Source organism: Myotis brandtii, unplaced genomic scaffold (assembly GCF_000412655.1).
Source record: "Myotis brandtii unplaced genomic scaffold, ASM41265v1 scaffold199, whole genome shotgun sequence".
NCBI classification, from domain to species: Eukaryota; Metazoa; Chordata; class Mammalia; order Chiroptera; family Vespertilionidae; genus Myotis; species Myotis brandtii.
Genome location: NW_005357414.1, coordinates 3,693,000 through 3,710,700, shown reverse-complemented (window position 1 = coordinate 3,710,700; position 17,701 = coordinate 3,693,000). Strand labels below are relative to the sequence as shown.

The following is a 17,701-nucleotide window of genomic DNA, read 5'->3' as shown; positions in this document are numbered from 1 at the left end:
ATTCCACAAATAAGTGAGATCATGTGATATTTATCTTTCTCTGACTGGCTTATTTCGCTTAGCATAATGCTCTCCATGTCCATCCATGCTGTTGCAAATGGTAAGAGTTCTTTTTTTATAGCAGCATAGTATTCCATTGTGTAGAGGTACAGCCATTTTTTAATCCACTCAGCTGCTGATGGGCACTTAGGCTGTTTCCAAATCTTTGCTATTGTAAATTGTGCTGCTATGAACATAGGGGTGCATTTGTCCTTTCTGATTGGTGTTTCTGGTTTCTTGTGATATATTCCTAGAAGTAGGATTACTGGGTCAAATGGGAATTTCATTTTTAATTTTTTGAGGAAACTCCATACTGTTTTCCACAGTGGCTGCACCAGTCTGCATTCCCACCAGCAGTGCACAAGGGTTCCTTTTTCTCCACAACCTCACCAGCACTTGTTTTTTGTTGATGATAGCCATTCTGACAGGTGTGAGAAGGTACCTCATTGTCATTTTGATTTGCATCTCTCAGATAATTAGTGACTTTGAGCATGTTTTCATATGTCTCTGGGCCTTCTGTATGTCCTCTTTCAAAAAGTGTCTAAGTCCTTTGCCCTTTTTTTATTGGATTATTTATCTTCCTTTTGTTAAGATGTATGAGTTCCCTATAAATTTTGGAGATTAGGCACTTATCGGATATAACATTGGCAAATATGTTCTCCCATGCAGTGGGCTTTTTTGTTTTGTTGATGGTTTTCTTTTGCTGTGCAGAAGCTTTTTATTTTGATGAAATCCCATTTGTTTATTTTCTCCTTAGTTTCCATTGCTGTAGGAGCTGTATTGGTAAAGATATTGCTACGACATATGTCTGCTATTTTGGTGCCTACGGCTTCTTCTAAGATTTTTATGGTTTCCCATCTTATGTTTAAGTCCTTTATCCATTTTGTTTCTCTTTCTGTGAGTTCATTATCTATATGTAAAAGCCCAGCGACCTGAATGGTGGAATGACCAGAATGACCAGAACAACTGTTGGCTGTGACACATACTGTGGCAGCCAACCAGCCTGATCTGGGCCCCGATTGGCCACCCTCCTGGCTGGCCTGGCCCCTGATCAGCCCCCAACATCCCAATCGGGGGCAGGGCCAGCTGGCCAACTGCTGGTGGCCCCTCTTCCCTGCCAGCTCAGCCTGATGGACCCCCATCAGGGCAGGCCAGCTGGACCATACCCATGCATGAATTTGTGCACCAGGCCTGTAGTTGGTGTATAAAAAGGCCATAGATTTCTGAGTGTTAATTTTGTATCCTACTACATTGTTGAATTCATTTATTAAATCTAGTAGTTTTTTTATGGAGTCTTTAGGGTTTTCTGTGTCCAATATCATGTCATCTGTGAATAATGACAGTTTTACTTCTTCTTTTCCAATTTGGCTGCCTTTTATTTCTTCTTCTTGTCTGATTGCTATGGCTAGCACTTCCAGTACTATGTCGAACAGGAGTGGTGAGAGTGGGCATCCCTGTCTTGTTCCTGTTCCTAGGGGAAATGGTTTTAGTTTTTGCCCATTGAGTATAATGCTGGCTGTAGATTTGTCATATAAGGCTTTTATTATGTTGAGGTATGATCCCTCTCTTCCCACTTTGCTGATAGTTTTTTAAAGATAACTTTTGAGATAAAACCCCTTTATAGTTCAGTCTTGACTCTTTTGGCAGACACCAATGGTACAAAAGTGAATTTTAACCCCTCCTACATTACATGGTCATAAATTCTGAGATTCTGGCCTATGATCTTACAAGGTTTAATTATATTTTATTCTGTTACTTTATTTTGAGAGATAACCATAGTCATTTGTGAATCCCAAGAACAAGTTATACAGAGTAGGGCAAAAGTAGGTTTACAGTTGTTCATATTATTTTGTAAAATAATACAAAAATTAATAAATAATAATGCAAGAATAAACTCTATGTTTTGCATACTCACAACTGTAAACCTATTTTTGCCTTACCCTGTATTTATCATCAGCTGTGAGATCCTACTTTGCAGAAGTCATATGTGAATAAAATAAAAAATCAAAGTACCATTAAAACATTTAGTCTCCCAGCTAAAATATTACATTTTCACAGTTGTATAAACTTTCAGGCTTGTCATAGCCCCTTCCAAGCCATTGGCCACTAGAAACCTTACAATATTCCCTGTAATGTGGGTAGGAGTTAGGTATTAAGGTATTATTGTATTATCCTAATAAACTAATTTTAGGAGAACCTAGATAAGTGACTATTTACAAAGAAGGCCCCATGAAAGAAAAGGTTTTGAGTTAACTGTAGCCAAATAATTATTAAGATGGGGTGCCAAATAGAGCCTTAAAGGGGAAGGTCAAAAAAGGTGGTCAAGAGGAAATCCCTTAACTAAAGGATTTTGTGGCCTGTGAGTGTCTCTTTTCCTCAAAGAAAAGGATTTGCTTCTATTACTTTGGAGCCCAACTCATGACCTTTCACCTTTAGGATAAAGGTAATAATCAGTAGACCACAGAAGCAAGCCCCCTCTGTTAAATGTTGCCTGAGTTTCTTCCCTTTAATTTCAGTTTTATCCAAGTATGAAAACCAAATTACTATTTTTGCTGACTACCTAGAAGAATTTCCAGATACAGATGACCTGGTATGGATCTTGGGGAAACAGCATCTCCTTAAAACAGGTAAGGTTTGGTAGCATTTGTCTGTGAGAACCCAAATAAAGTGGGTGTTTGAGGTCAAGGTCCTATACAGTTTTCCTCCTTGGGTTGGCAGAACATGACCTTGATAACTGTTAATCCTACTCTCTAGCTGATTTATCTGGCAGCCAAAGAAGTTTAAGCCTCAGGCCCTTCTCTTGCAGAGGCCCCTTCCAAGACCTTAAGAGGCCCTTGCAGCATGTTTATATGGTCGTAAGTGTTTATACAATTTGAAAAGGTCATATATTTGTATTCTTTCCCCTAAAGGAGAATCCCTGAATTCTGTAAGACTCAGGTTTCAAAAAGCATGGACCCACTCCTGGTATCAGTAACCAGTATCTAGTCTTTGATGACTGGGCTACATACTTTTCATTCCTCACATGTCCTTTTCTGTCTAGGTTAAAGCACTGGAGACTTCTAAACAGCCCATGGCTGTCAGAAACAATATCAGACACTGAGAAGTCTTGTAGTTTGAGATATTTTGCTGATTATAGCTCTGTTTTACTTTATTCTGATTGTGTATAGAACATGCAGCTAGATAGATGGAAAGGAAGCTTGAATTTGTCTTTTTGTTGTTGTTGTTAACCCTCAGCCGAGGATATTTTTTCTATTGCTTTGGAGGGAGGGAGGGAGCGGGAGAGAGAGAGAGAGAGAGAGAGAGAGAGAGAGAGAGAGAGAGAGAGACATTGATATAAGGGAGACACATTGATTGGACACTTTGATTGGTTGCCTCCTGCACAGGAACTGACTGTGGCCAGGGATTGAACCTATAACCCAGGTATGTGCCCTTGACTTGGAATCACACCCAAAACCCTCCAGTGCACAGGCCAATCCTCTAACCACTGAGATACACTGACTAGGGCTGAATTTGTCTTTCTTACTCTTACATTCTCATAGATTGGGAAAGATCTTTAAACCTAAAACTGCTAATGGCCCTGTACACAGATAAATCCTGAGCTTGAAAAGAGGCAGCTCTAATTTTGTATCTGTCTGAGGAGAGGCCCCAGCATGGAGGGAATAACAGGAAGAAGCTCATCAAAAAGCAGGAAAGGAAGTTAGGCATTTTGTAGCTCCTCCTGAGTCTGGCTTCATAATTTTGATGGGACAAGACTGAACAGTGGAAAACGGCCAGGGCTAGCCATTAGGAGAATTTTTCTATTCAGACTCTTCTACTACCTTAGATAAGTCATTTTCTCTTTTGGAGCTTAACTCCCTTCACTAGCACATAAAATGAGGAGACTGGAGCTCATCTCTTCTAGTTCTGCATTCCTTGACAACAGAAATCACTAGGTTGTCAAACATACCCATATTCAAATGTTAAATTGCAAAATGACTTTCAAAGTGAAATTGTTAAAATGTCCATACAACTTCCCCAGACTTCCTAGCATATAGGGAAGGTGAGAGGTATAGAAAATATCAGAGGAAGGAAGGAGTGACTGATCTTTACATTTTGAGAGGAGGCATATATAATAGCAGCTAACATTTATGCAGGCTTACTACATACTGTAGCATCTAAGCACTTTCATGTATTATCTTGTGGAATGCTCACAACTCTATGAAGTAGGTGCTCTCCCCATTTTATGGATGATGAGAATGAATCTCAGTGACAGGGCTACACAGTTGGTAAGTAGAATAGTCAGGGTTCAAACCCAGGGAGAGTTTGACTCCAGGAATCTTACTCTTAACCATTATACATCTGCTTCCCAAAATGTGCCAGACACTGTGGACATGAAGGGGAAGGAAAATTCAGACAGTAATTTTCTGATTAGTTAAAAGGAAAGGCAAGGGAGAAAATAGAAACTATAGACTGATACTAAATTTCCTTTTTTTTTTCTTTTAAAATGCAATGGATATGAGTACTATACTATACAGAATACAAACATGAGGATATGTTGTTGAAAAGGGGGAGAGAGAAGAGTAAGAAAGATAGAACCACATCTAAATATTGATGGGAACATGGAAGCCATATTTGTGGCCATCGAAATAAATTTGTCATAAAATACAAGAAAGCATACTTTCAAAATAGACACAAAAACATTTATGATGTTATACATCCATTTAGATTACAAATACCAGTTGCACTAGGTGGTATTAATACATTGCTTACATAATTAATTTGCTTAACAGGGAACTTTCATTTTAGTTAAACATGTCCACATGTGTACACCCCACCACACACACACACCCATACCCAGTTTTAGATAACAGAAAGTGGGTACTGATGACAGATTCAGTCAAATGTCACCAATTAGGCAGGGCTGATTGCCTTGTTAGTTGGTTACCTAGGATCCTTGCTTTTCCTATTCTTTGTCTTATGGCTATGACCCCAGTGTTAGTACCTGCCAAGACCATGGAGCTCAGTGGAAAAGAGACAGGTGCCACCCAGCAGCATTGTACTAGTCAGTGGCTCTTGTCAAAACATAGGTAGGGGGAAATGTTGAAATTATTTGGTTAAAATGAGATTGGGTTTCTTATGAATTTCCCTAGCCCCATAATAATGAAATTACCTGGTTATTTGAAAATTAGTTTGCCGCTGGATCGGAAATCAAAAGCAGATATCTTTAGATGGGATATGGTGATTTAATTTGAATTTCACATTTAATTACAGAAAAATCTAAGCTGTTGTCTGATATAAGTGCTCGTCTATGGTTTACATACAGAAGGAAATTTTCACCAATTGGTAGGTATATGATTTGTTATACTGTGCTTTCTTCCTTGTACATAGCTTGCCTGAAGTTTTCAGCGAGTTCACAGAAATCTCCAAATTAGAAGCTCACTATGATTAAGAATTTGATTTAGGGGAGTATTTAAGTCTTACACTTCATGCAAAAGTTTCATTGCCAAGGAACCTCATCATGTATGGCTCCATACTGTTAATGTGTAATACCAAGATACTTTTGAGCCCACCTCCAAGTGTTCAAGCTCTGGATTGTATTATTTATTTTACTTCTGAGAGTAAGGAAAAAGTCAGACTTTTAATTTGGGCAATATTTATTAAATTATAATCTACTGCTTTGTGTAGATTATAATTTAATCAAGTAGCTACTTGATTATTAAAGACAATTATACCTGAAGAAAAGAAAGTAATTCTTTTGATTGTTTTCCCCTATGAAATGAGAACACCTTGCCACTGGGAGATGAATGAAGATAGATTTCCTTGGACCTAATTCTAGGTTTAGAGTACCAGCTGCTGTCTAGAAAAAAAAAGGACAATTCAATAAGCTAAGTGAACAGGCTCCCTCTAGAGAAAATTTCTAAAATGTTTGCAAGTAGGGTGACCTATTTCTGGTATCATGGCCCTGTGGGAAAAGATTACCAAACCCAAATGGTGGAAGCTATTCTCCTAACAGGAAACCTGTCTGACCAATTTTGATACAGGACTGGACCTATTAATTGGCTTCAGATCAAGTTTTCTGATAAAGTGCCAAAAATGAAGTCCACACAGACATTTTTTTCCCTCTGCAGGAAGTACCTGAGCAGTAAAACAAACAAAATAGCTATTTTCAGTACCCAGTGATTCTAAACTGTTAACTGTCTCCGGTGAAGAGGTCTTTGCAAAGCTTGAAGACATTTGCAATTCAACTCTGACAATGTTTTGGCATTCGATGCTCTCTTCTTTATGTGAGCTTCACTGAAACTTTTCCATACTAATCTGGCCAGTAATCCCAATATGAGCAAGAGCCAAGGGCTCCTCTTCTAGCTCTCAAGTTGGCTCAACCCTTCTCTTGTTACTGTAGCAACTCTCCTTCAATCCCCACAACAAAAGGAAAGGGGCAGCCACCTTGGCTCACTTGTCTTATAAGGTTGATGGCCCCCTTTAAAGTTACTTTTGTGAGATCATGCTCATAGTATACTTGTTCACTTCCATATTGGGATATGAAAGCAATAAAAGCAGAATGTCTCCTCTGCCATCCAAGTTATCTGATTTCATTGGTACCATGAAAAAGGATAGTGAGCTCATCCTGACCACATTTGTGGGATTTTTGTTACATCAAGTGTTCTTAAAATGGAACTCTTTGTCTTATTTCATTTATTAGCTGGTTTTGTGCCTTTTAAAGATATAGTACATTTCTAATTTATTAATAGTATTCTTTTAATATATATTACATACAATGTATTATATATATAATATATTTATTGTCAAAACATAGATAGGGGAAATGTTGAAATTATTTGGTTAAAATGTGATTGGGTTTCTTATGAATTTCAGAGAGAGGAAGGGAGAGGGAAAGAGAGATAGAAGCTATCTCTTGCACGCCCTACACTAGTGGGTGGAGCCTGCAACCTGGGCATGTGCCCTGATCAGGAATTGAACCATGACCTCCTGGTCATAGGTAGATGCTCAACCACTGAACAACACTGGCTGGGCTATTAATAGTATTCTTAATTGTGACCTTACTCATAACACCAAATATTTCCATTATCCTGAGTGGGTTGTAGAACACTTTCCCAGATACTCTCTCACTTGATTCTTATAATCCCCACTGATAGTAGCCAGGGTATATGCTATTATCCCCAGTCTGTAGATGAGATTTAGATTTAGGTATTTAGAGACTGGTCTTCTGATGCCCAATTTAAGATTCTTTTCTCTATTTTACATTGCCCTTCTTGCTGTTCAGATCTTTATAATGTACATTTAGAACAGTCAAAAGTCTTCCAGATATCTTTGACCATTTTGATGATTGCCTTTCATAGCATTTATTTCTTAAGTAAGGTAAGATGGGTTTCCCTGAAAGGTGAGCTGTTCAAAGCCAGGTTTGGTCAAACAGATAATTATATGGCATAGACTAAGTGTTGGTAGTCATACATTGCACTCGTCTACCAAAATTGCATGCATACCTAGAAGTCTCCAAGCAGAAAACATAAGGGACAGGTTCTGTTCATTTGTTTATTTTGTTTTTGGCCATAGGACCCATTTTGGTTAACTCAGCATTAACTTTGCAAGTTCTACCCTGTAACAAACCCTGTTTGATATCTGGCTATATCTCTTACCTCTTTTCAGTGTGTGTGTGTGTGTGTGTGTGTGTGTGTGTGTGTGGGTGTGTGTGTGTGTGTGTGGGTGTGGGTGTGTGTGTCTATCTTGTATGATTCCCAGACATGCTGATTGTTTTGGGAAAGGGCAATTTCAGGAACTCATATTTATTGCCATCCATTTTGCCAACAGGAGGAACGGGCCCTTCATCAGATGCTGGCTGGGGATGTATGCTACGCTGTGGACAGATGATGCTGGCTCAAGCCCTTATCTGCAGACACTTGGGAAGGGGTGAGTTAAATTTGTTCTCTAAACTTCCTTAGAGACCTCTTCAGTAGGGCTTACTGCTGGTGGTTTCATATTTGTGGTGAACTTGAGGAATACTCACTAACCGAGCTACAGGTCCTAAAAGTGCTCCATGTAAGCTCAAGTGGTGTGGTTGACAAGTTGACAAAGTCTCCCATGAGAAGGAAAGAGGCGACATTTCCTTGTGAATCACCAAGCCAGAGGGACAGAATTGAACCTTGAGGCAGGTGTGTCATTTAGTTTCCATCTTCGTCATTGTGTGACTGAGTCCTTAAACGGGTCACATAACAAAGGGAGCAGGAGGAAGGGTGTGGTGGTAGGTCTGTTTCTTGACCTCATTTAAAATATCTGCCTGGCAAAGGATGTAAATGACATAAAGGAAATGCCTAATGAGGGAGCTGGTGCTATTTTGGTTTTGGTTCACTGAAGATGTCCATTTGATGATTAAGGGATCCTTAAATTACCTTCCTCAAAAAACTACTTTATTAAAATCATTTCAGTAATCATTGTTGGAACTCTTGAGTCTTCCTTTCTTTTTTAAAAAAAATCTATCTTTATTGATTTCAGAGAGGAAGGGAGAGGGAGAGAGAGATAGAAATATCAATGATGAGAGAGAATCATTGATTGGCTACCTCCTTCATGCCCCACACTGGGGATCGAGCCCGCAACCCAGGCAAATGACCTGACCAGGAATCAAACCATGACCTCCTGGTTCATAGGCTGATGCTCAACCACTGAGCCACACTGGCTGGGCAATTCTTGCTTTTTTAAGATGTGTGCTTCCCTGTGAGCATCTGTAGGGTGACCCTGACTGGATGCCAGTTTTGGCAATTGAGTGAAAGTCCAGTTCAACTTGAGGATGAAGGAGTGAAAGAACACCTTAAATGAGATTTTCTGCTGAAATCGTTGAGATTCAGAGAATGGAAACATTATTCCTTTTCTCCATTGTGCAACCTCACACACCCTGCTGCCATTATCACAAATGATTGTGGAAGGATCTGGGGAGATTTGAGGGCCTGATTCCTTCTTTTTGGGGTTTAGGATATGTTGTGCCTGCTTTCTGTTTATCAGATGAAGAAACTGAGGCTCAGGAAGTAAGTGACTTTCCCAGGGTCAAACAGCTAGAAAACATAGATTTGGGACTATAATGTAGGACTTCTGACTCCTTGTTCAGAGATGTCTCTATGGTACACTTCTTGGAGAAGATTCATTCTTACTATTTAACTTTTTCTCATTTATAATATGTTTTTATTGATTTCAGAGAGAGGAAGGGAGAGGGAGACAGAGATAGAAACATCAATGATGAGAGAGAATCATGGATCAGCTGCCTCCTGCATGCCCCACTCTGGGGATTGAGCCCACAACCCAGGCATATGCCCTGACCAGGAATTGAACTGTGACTTCCTGGTTCATAGGTTGATGCTCAACCACTGAGCTTACTGGCTGGGTGACTTTTTTTCATTTATAAATGAGAATATGTTTCTTCTGGGGGGTGGGGAATAAGAGATCAACCAAAGAGCTTGTATGCATATAAGCATAACCAATGGACACAGACAATGTTGAGGTGAAGGTCGGGACTTAGGGGCAGGGGCAGGCTGAGAGAGGACAATAGGGGGAAAAGGGGACATATGTAATACTTTCAACAATAAAGAATTTTAAAAAAGGTGTTTCTTCTGCAAGTGAATTTTGTGAAAAGCAAACTGGGGGAAAAAATCCCAGTAAGCAGTCTCAATTATTTTAATGTAAAAGCAAATAGCAGGAAGGATTTGGGAATAGATCTTATAGCAAAGATGAATTAGAAGATATAATTTTGTGAAGAAGTGTTTTGTTGTGTTTCCTATTTAGTTATTGAGGTGGATTCACTTATCACCGTCATCAGAAACTATTTAGTGGTACTTACTAGTAACAGCCAGCTAATCAGGATTTGCCCAGACTTGGACAATTTGGTAGCTGATGAAAAACAGTTGGATACAGATAACCCTCTGAAGTCTGTGCTGAATATGAAGTTTAAAACTTTGGTTTCAGAAATACTCAAAGCAAAGAGAATAGAAGACTCTGGAGATAATGGCCTTTGGCTTCAAGTAAAATTAAGTTGTGAATTCAAACTCTTTCTAAAACCTCAGTAGATAAATTTATGTCTTGGAAGCAAAGCAAGCCTCAGAATTCTGTCCCATTAGACAGAGTTCCTAGAGCAGAGGGATAGGAGCAGTGCATCCTGTCCACAGCAGTGATTATGGCAAGTTTTTGCAGTTGTCATCAGTAGCATTGGAGGGTTGTGCCTAAGTCATGGATGGGATCCCTACAGATGTGATTATTTTGGTTTTGGTCATAAGGAAACCTTGAACACTGATAGCAAAGGTATTTGTTTTTGCAAAGCTCAGTGTGGACTTTTTAAATGTTGTGTAAAATTGGCAGCATGCAATTTTTTAAAGCTTCCTTAGCTCTGAATTGTGTATCTTCCCCCTGTGAACTGTTGTGTGTCAGAATAGCACTCCCCCCATGAGACTCTTTTGGTAATGCTGCCAAAATATAAGGAGAAAGCCGTTGCTGTCTGTGTGGTGATGAGACACTGGCATCTGGGTGATATACGGATATGTTGCTGGGTTTTGTGTGACCCCTTGGTCACTGAGTAGCTGACCAGAAAGGCCTTTATGAGACTGTTTTCATATAATATTTACCCACTTCTAGCCCTGGGGCTAAGTCAATTCCTTGGTCAACTTCTTGTTTTGCTTTTACTTTACACCTATCAAGTCTTTGAAAGTAATCAGTTTCCAGATGCCTTTGTCATCAAAATTAAAGATATGTAGGAATGTTCTAAGTTGGTCATTCCTGCCATTAAGATATAACTTCTTTGTTGTCCTTCTAACCTCATGGTTATAATAAGAGTTCAGAGAAGTAATAAGAAATTATAAAAAAAACTTAACCTTTTTTTTTTCCCTAAAAGACTGGAACTGGGAGAAACAAAAAGAACAACCCAAAGAATACCAGCGGATCCTACAGTGCTTCTTAGATAGAAAAGACTGTTGCTACTCTATCCATCAAATGGGTAAGGTCACATCAGTGGTTTAAAGACAATGCCTGTACCTGCTCTTCTTGTCCCCTACCTTGTATGTGGCTCCACTAAGTTGTCCACCTGTTTATTTATGCAGAAAGTTGGGATTTTGTGGCATGCTGGAAGACCTTTTGCTAACATGTTTATTTTTTTTCCACATAAAAACAGCACAAATGGGTGTAGGAGAAGGAAAGTGTGTGTGTGTGTGTGTGTGTGTGTGTGTGTGTGTGGGTGTGTGTGTGTGTGTGTGGGTGTGGGTGTGTGTGTCTATCTTGTATGATTCCCAGACATGCTGATTGTTTTGGGAAAGGGCAATTTCAGGAACTCATATTTATTGCCATCCATTTTGCCAACAGGAGGAACGGGCCCTTCATCAGATGCTGGCTGGGGATGTATGCTACGCTGTGGACAGATGATGCTGGCTCAAGCCCTTATCTGCAGACACTTGGGAAGGGGTGAGTTAAATTTGTTCTCTAAACTTCCTTAGAGACCTCTTCAGTAGGGCTTACTGCTGGTGGTTTCATATTTGTGGTGAACTTGAGGAATACTCACTAACCGAGCTACAGGTCCTAAAAGTGCTCCATGTAAGCTCAAGTGGTGTGGTTGACAAGTTGACAAAGTCTCCCATGAGAAGGAAAGAGGCGACATTTCCTTGTGAATCACCAAGCCAGAGGGACAGAATTGAACCTTGAGGCAGGTGTGTCATTTAGTTTCCATCTTCGTCATTGTGTGACTGAGTCCTTAAACGGGTCACATAACAAAGGGAGCAGGAGGAAGGGTGTGGTGGTAGGTCTGTTTCTTGACCTCATTTAAAATATCTGCCTGGCAAAGGATGTAAATGACATAAAGGAAATGCCTAATGAGGGAGCTGGTGCTATTTTGGTTTTGGTTCACTGAAGATGTCCATTTGATGATTAAGGGATCCTTAAATTACCTTCCTCAAAAAACTACTTTATTAAAATCATTTCAGTAATCATTGTTGGAACTCTTGAGTCTTCCTTTCTTTTTTAAAAAAAATCTATCTTTATTGATTTCAGAGAGGAAGGGAGAGGGAGAGAGAGATAGAAATATCAATGATGAGAGAGAATCATTGATTGGCTACCTCCTTCATGCCCCACACTGGGGATCGAGCCCGCAACCCAGGCAAATGACCTGACCAGGAATCAAACCATGACCTCCTGGTTCATAGGCTGATGCTCAACCACTGAGCCACACTGGCTGGGCAATTCTTGCTTTTTTAAGATGTGTGCTTCCCTGTGAGCATCTGTAGGGTGACCCTGACTGGATGCCAGTTTTGGCAATTGAGTGAAAGTCCAGTTCAACTTGAGGATGAAGGAGTGAAAGAACACCTTAAATGAGATTTTCTGCTGAAATCGTTGAGATTCAGAGAATGGAAACATTATTCCTTTTCTCCATTGTGCAACCTCACACACCCTGCTGCCATTATCACAAATGATTGTGGAAGGATCTGGGGAGATTTGAGGGCCTGATTCCTTCTTTTTGGGGTTTAGGATATGTTGTGCCTGCTTTCTGTTTATCAGATGAAGAAACTGAGGCTCAGGAAGTAAGTGACTTTCCCAGGGTCAAACAGCTAGAAAACATAGATTTGGGACTATAATGTAGGACTTCTGACTCCTTGTTCAGAGATGTCTCTATGGTACACTTCTTGGAGAAGATTCATTCTTACTATTTAACTTTTTCTCATTTATAATATGTTTTTATTGATTTCAGAGAGAGGAAGGGAGAGGGAGACAGAGATAGAAACATCAATGATGAGAGAGAATCATGGATCAGCTGCCTCCTGCATGCCCCACTCTGGGGATTGAGCCCACAACCCAGGCATATGCCCTGACCAGGAATTGAACTGTGACTTCCTGGTTCATAGGTTGATGCTCAACCACTGAGCTTACTGGCTGGGTGACTTTTTTTCATTTATAAATGAGAATATGTTTCTTCTGGGGGGTGGGGAATAAGAGATCAACCAAAGAGCTTGTATGCATATAAGCATAACCAATGGACACAGACAATGTTGAGGTGAAGGTCGGGACTTAGGGGCAGGGGCAGGCTGAGAGAGGACAATAGGGGGAAAAGGGGACATATGTAATACTTTCAACAATAAAGAATTTTAAAAGTGTTGTTTCTTCTGCAAGTGAATTTTGTGAAAAGCAAACTGGGGGAAAAAATCCCAGTAAGCAGTCTCAATTATTTTAATGTAGCAAATAGCATATGTAATACTTTCAACAATAAAGAATTTTAAAAAAGGTGTTTCTTCTGCAAGTGAATTTTGTGAAAAGCAAACTGGGGGAAAAAATCCCAGTAAGCAGTCTCAATTATTTTAATGTAAAAGCAAATAGCAGGAAGGATTTGGGAATAGATCTTATAGCAAAGATGAATTAGAAGATATAATTTTGTGAAGAAGTGTTTTGTTGTGTTTCCTATTTAGTTATTGAGGTGGATTCACTTATCACCGTCATCAGAAACTATTTAGTGGTACTTACTAGTAACAGCCAGCTAATCAGGATTTGCCCAGACTTGGACAATTTGGTAGCTGATGAAAAACAGTTGGATACAGATAACCCTCTGAAGTCTGTGCTGAATATGAAGTTTAAAACTTTGGTTTCAGAAATACTCAAAGCAAAGAGAATAGAAGACTCTGGAGATAATGGCCTTTGGCTTCAAGTAAAATTAAGTTGTGAATTCAAACTCTTTCTAAAACCTCAGTAGATAAATTTATGTCTTGGAAGCAAAGCAAGCCTCAGAATTCTGTCCCATTAGACAGAGTTCCTAGAGCAGAGGGATAGGAGCAGTGCATCCTGTCCACAGCAGTGATTATGGCAAGTTTTTGCAGTTGTCATCAGTAGCATTGGAGGGTTGTGCCTAAGTCATGGATGGGATCCCTACAGATGTGATTATTTTGGTTTTGGTCATAAGGAAACCTTGAACACTGATAGCAAAGGTATTTGTTTTTGCAAAGCTCAGTGTGGACTTTTTAAATGTTGTGTAAAATTGGCAGCATGCAATTTTTTAAAGCTTCCTTAGCTCTGAATTGTGTATCTTCCCCCTGTGAACTGTTGTGTGTCAGAATAGCACTCCCCCCATGAGACTCTTTTGGTAATGCTGCCAAAATATAAGGAGAAAGCCGTTGCTGTCTGTGTGGTGATGAGACACTGGCATCTGGGTGATATACGGATATGTTGCTGGGTTTTGTGTGACCCCTTGGTCACTGAGTAGCTGACCAGAAAGGCCTTTATGAGACTGTTTTCATATAATATTTACCCACTTCTAGCCCTGGGGCTAAGTCAATTCCTTGGTCAACTTCTTGTTTTGCTTTTACTTTACACCTATCAAGTCTTTGAAAGTAATCAGTTTCCAGATGCCTTTGTCATCAAAATTAAAGATATGTAGGAATGTTCTAAGTTGGTCATTCCTGCCATTAAGATATAACTTCTTTGTTGTCCTTCTAACCTCATGGTTATAATAAGAGTTCAGAGAAGTAATAAGAAATTATAAAAAAAACTTAACCTTTTTTTTTTCCCTAAAAGACTGGAACTGGGAGAAACAAAAAGAACAACCCAAAGAATACCAGCGGATCCTACAGTGCTTCTTAGATAGAAAAGACTGTTGCTACTCTATCCATCAAATGGGTAAGGTCACATCAGTGGTTTAAAGACAATGCCTGTACCTGCTCTTCTTGTCCCCTACCTTGTATGTGGCTCCACTAAGTTGTCCACCTGTTTATTTATGCAGAAAGTTGGGATTTTGTGGCATGCTGGAAGACCTTTTGCTAACATGTTTATTTTTTTTCCACATAAAAACAGCACAAATGGGTGTAGGAGAAGGAAAGTCAATTGGCGAATGGTTTGGACCAAATACAGTTGCACAGGTGTTAAAGTAAGTAAGAGTCTGGCATTCACTTTATTATACTATCTCTTATGCCTTCCTCCTCCGCCAATTCAATGTGCCATCAACCTAACTATTCTTGCCATTCCACTAAGTAAGCCATCCCACTAAACCAGCAAACATCTGTACCATTTTTCTCAGACAGTTTTTTGAAATGTGTAACTGGCATAGCTGTCTTGGTATATCAGAGGGATAGTCATTGGTACCAGTATATGTAGAGGTACCTCAGGACTCATTTGGTATCCCCACAGAGTGGTGCTCATGTGCCATCAGCATGAGGGTCACTTTGAAGCCAAAGTATTCATACTAAGTGGGGGAGACTGAGCCAGCCTAGGCAAGACATGGACTCCCACCCTGTATAGTATTATAAAAAACCCACTTATTCATTTATTTATTCATTCAACATTTACTGGGTATCTTTACTGTGCTAAGTGCATGGTGTACAGAAATGAACTAGACACACTCCTTGCCTCAAGGAACTCATGACTTATTGGAGGAGGCAAACCCAAGGGAGTCTTGGAATCTGTCTGTGATCTCTTAGCAGACTTCACGTGCCCCAGCTTAGTAATTTTGCACTTGTTCTGTTAAATTCCAAAATTCACCTCCCATAGTAAGAGGCAAGATGGAGAAGCCTGGACCAATGTTTAGGAAGTGAATGAAGTGAGTGGCATCAGGACCTATACCTGCAGGTCACCTTGCCTGTTATCACTCTCCTTCCTGACAACATATCACCAAATGAAAACTCCATGAGGGCAAAGCTTGTATTTGTCTTGCTCACTGCTGGAACACTAGCACATAAAACTGACTGGCACACTTAAGTGCTCAATAAATATTTGATGAATGAATCTGGGGTTGGATTTAGCATCAGAAGACTGAAATCATTGGGCCTTCTTTGATGTAGCCTGTTTCAATTCTGGGCTCTCTGGAGCATGATAGAGGTACCTGATCCCTGCAAAGTACAGATGGGGTACGGATTCAATTATTAGTCAGTCTTCAATGAACTAGAACACATTGTAAATGTGCTTGTGATGGGAGTAGTCTGGATTTCCTGGGGAACCAAGTGAAACCAATATCTTGGTTTTACTTTTCGCTACCAGTGTAGTATGTCTGAGACTACTTTCTTACCTTAGTCTGTATTGCCTTTTGGAGTATCATTGACTCTGCAGAGTGAGGTTTTGGCAGTATTTCGGGAGCCACTGTAGGAACCCAGAGTAGAAAGCGTAGAAGATTAGAATGGCTATGCTGAGTCCAAAACCCAGCTTGAAATGGTTGGTTTTTAAGTGATATCCCTCAGAATTTGCTTCTTTATTCTCAAGTATAGGCATGGTGCACGAATTCGTGCATGGGTGGGGTCCTGTGGCCTGGACAGCGATCAGGGCTGATTAGGGCCATCTCGCCCAGTCTGGGGGAGGGACCGTGGGAGGTTGGCTGTGGGAGCTCACTGACCACCAAGGAGCAGCTCCTGTGTTGAGCGTCTGCCCCCTGGTGGTCAGTGCGTGTCATGGTGACCGGTTGTTCAGTAGACTGGTTGCTTAGACTTTTATATATATAGATTTTGAAGTTCCCAACAACAAACAAATGGAAACATACATTTTTAGAAACATTTAACTAGGTTCAGATACATGATTGTTATCATTAACAGCAGTGTATAGTATCATTATTATTATTTTAAAAAATTCTTTATTGTTTAAAATATTACATACCAATAGAGTATTACATGTTTCCTTTTTCCTCCATTGACCACTCCCGGGCCACCCCCACCCCCCAGCACATGCCCTCACCTCCTCCTAGTGTCTGTGTCTATTGGTTATGCTTATATGCATGCATTCCAGTTTTTTGGTTGATCTCTTACCCCCTTCCCCTGCCTGCCCTCTGAATTTTGATGGTCTGTTTGATGCTTCTCTGTCCATGGATCTGTTTTTGTTTGTCAGTTTATGTTTTTCATTATATTCCACAAATGAGTGAGATGTGATATTTATCTTTCTCTGACTGGCTTATTTTGCTTAGCATAATGCTCTCCATGTCCATCCATGCTGTTGCGAATGGTAAGAGTTCTTTCTTTTTCATAGCAGCGTAGTATTCCATTGTGTAGATGTACTGCCGTTTTTTAATCCACTCATCTGCTGATGGACACTTGGGCTTTTCCAAATATTATCTATTGTAAATTGTGCTGCTATGAACATAGGGGTGCATTTGTCCTTTCTGATCGATGTTTCTAGTTTCTTGTGATGTATTCTTAGAAGTAGGATTACTGGGTCAAATGGGAGTTCCATTTATAATTTTTTGAGGAAACGCCATGCTGTTTTTCACAGTGGCTGCACCATTCTGCATTCCAGCCAGCAGTGCAAAAGGGTTCCTTTTTTCTCCACATCCACACCAGCGCTTGTTGTTTGTTGATTTGTTGATGCTAGCCATTCTGACAGGTGTGAGATAGTATCTCATTGGTGTTTTGATTTGCATCTCTCGAATGCTTAGTGACATTGAGCATGTTGTCATCTGTCTCTTGGCCTTCTGTATGTCCACTTTCAAAAAGTGTCTATTTAAGTCCTTTGCCAATTTTTTGATTGGATTGTTTATCTTCTTTTTGGTAGGATGTATGAGTTTCCTATAAATTTTGGATATTAGACCATTATCAGATATAACATTGGCAAATATGTTCTCCCATGTAGTGGGCTTTCTTGTTGTTTTGTTGATGGTTTCTTTTGCTGTGCAGAAGCTTTTTATTTTGATGTAGTCCCATTTGTTTATTTTCTCTTTAGTTTCCAATGCCCTAGGATCTGTATCGGTGAA

At 39.9% G+C, this 17,701-nt stretch overlaps 1 protein-coding gene across 4 annotated transcripts in view; it reads left to right on the top strand.

Moving 5' to 3' along the window:
• ATG4A (autophagy related 4A, cysteine peptidase) overlaps window positions 1-17,701 on the top strand; it is a 64,006-nt gene that overhangs the window by 29,012 nt on the left and 17,293 nt on the right. For all 4 annotated transcript variants that reach the window (XM_014538829.1, XM_014538828.1, XM_014538827.1 and 1 more), the window contains 5 exons: window positions 2,556-2,666; window positions 5,290-5,361; window positions 7,846-7,944; window positions 10,904-11,005; window positions 14,830-14,902. In XM_014538829.1, the coding sequence (XP_014394315.1) occupies window positions 2,556-2,666; window positions 5,290-5,361; window positions 7,846-7,944; window positions 10,904-11,005; window positions 14,830-14,902 (457 nt within the window). The remainder of the gene's footprint in view (window positions 1-2,555; window positions 2,667-5,289; window positions 5,362-7,845; window positions 7,945-10,903; window positions 11,006-14,829; window positions 14,903-17,701) is intronic.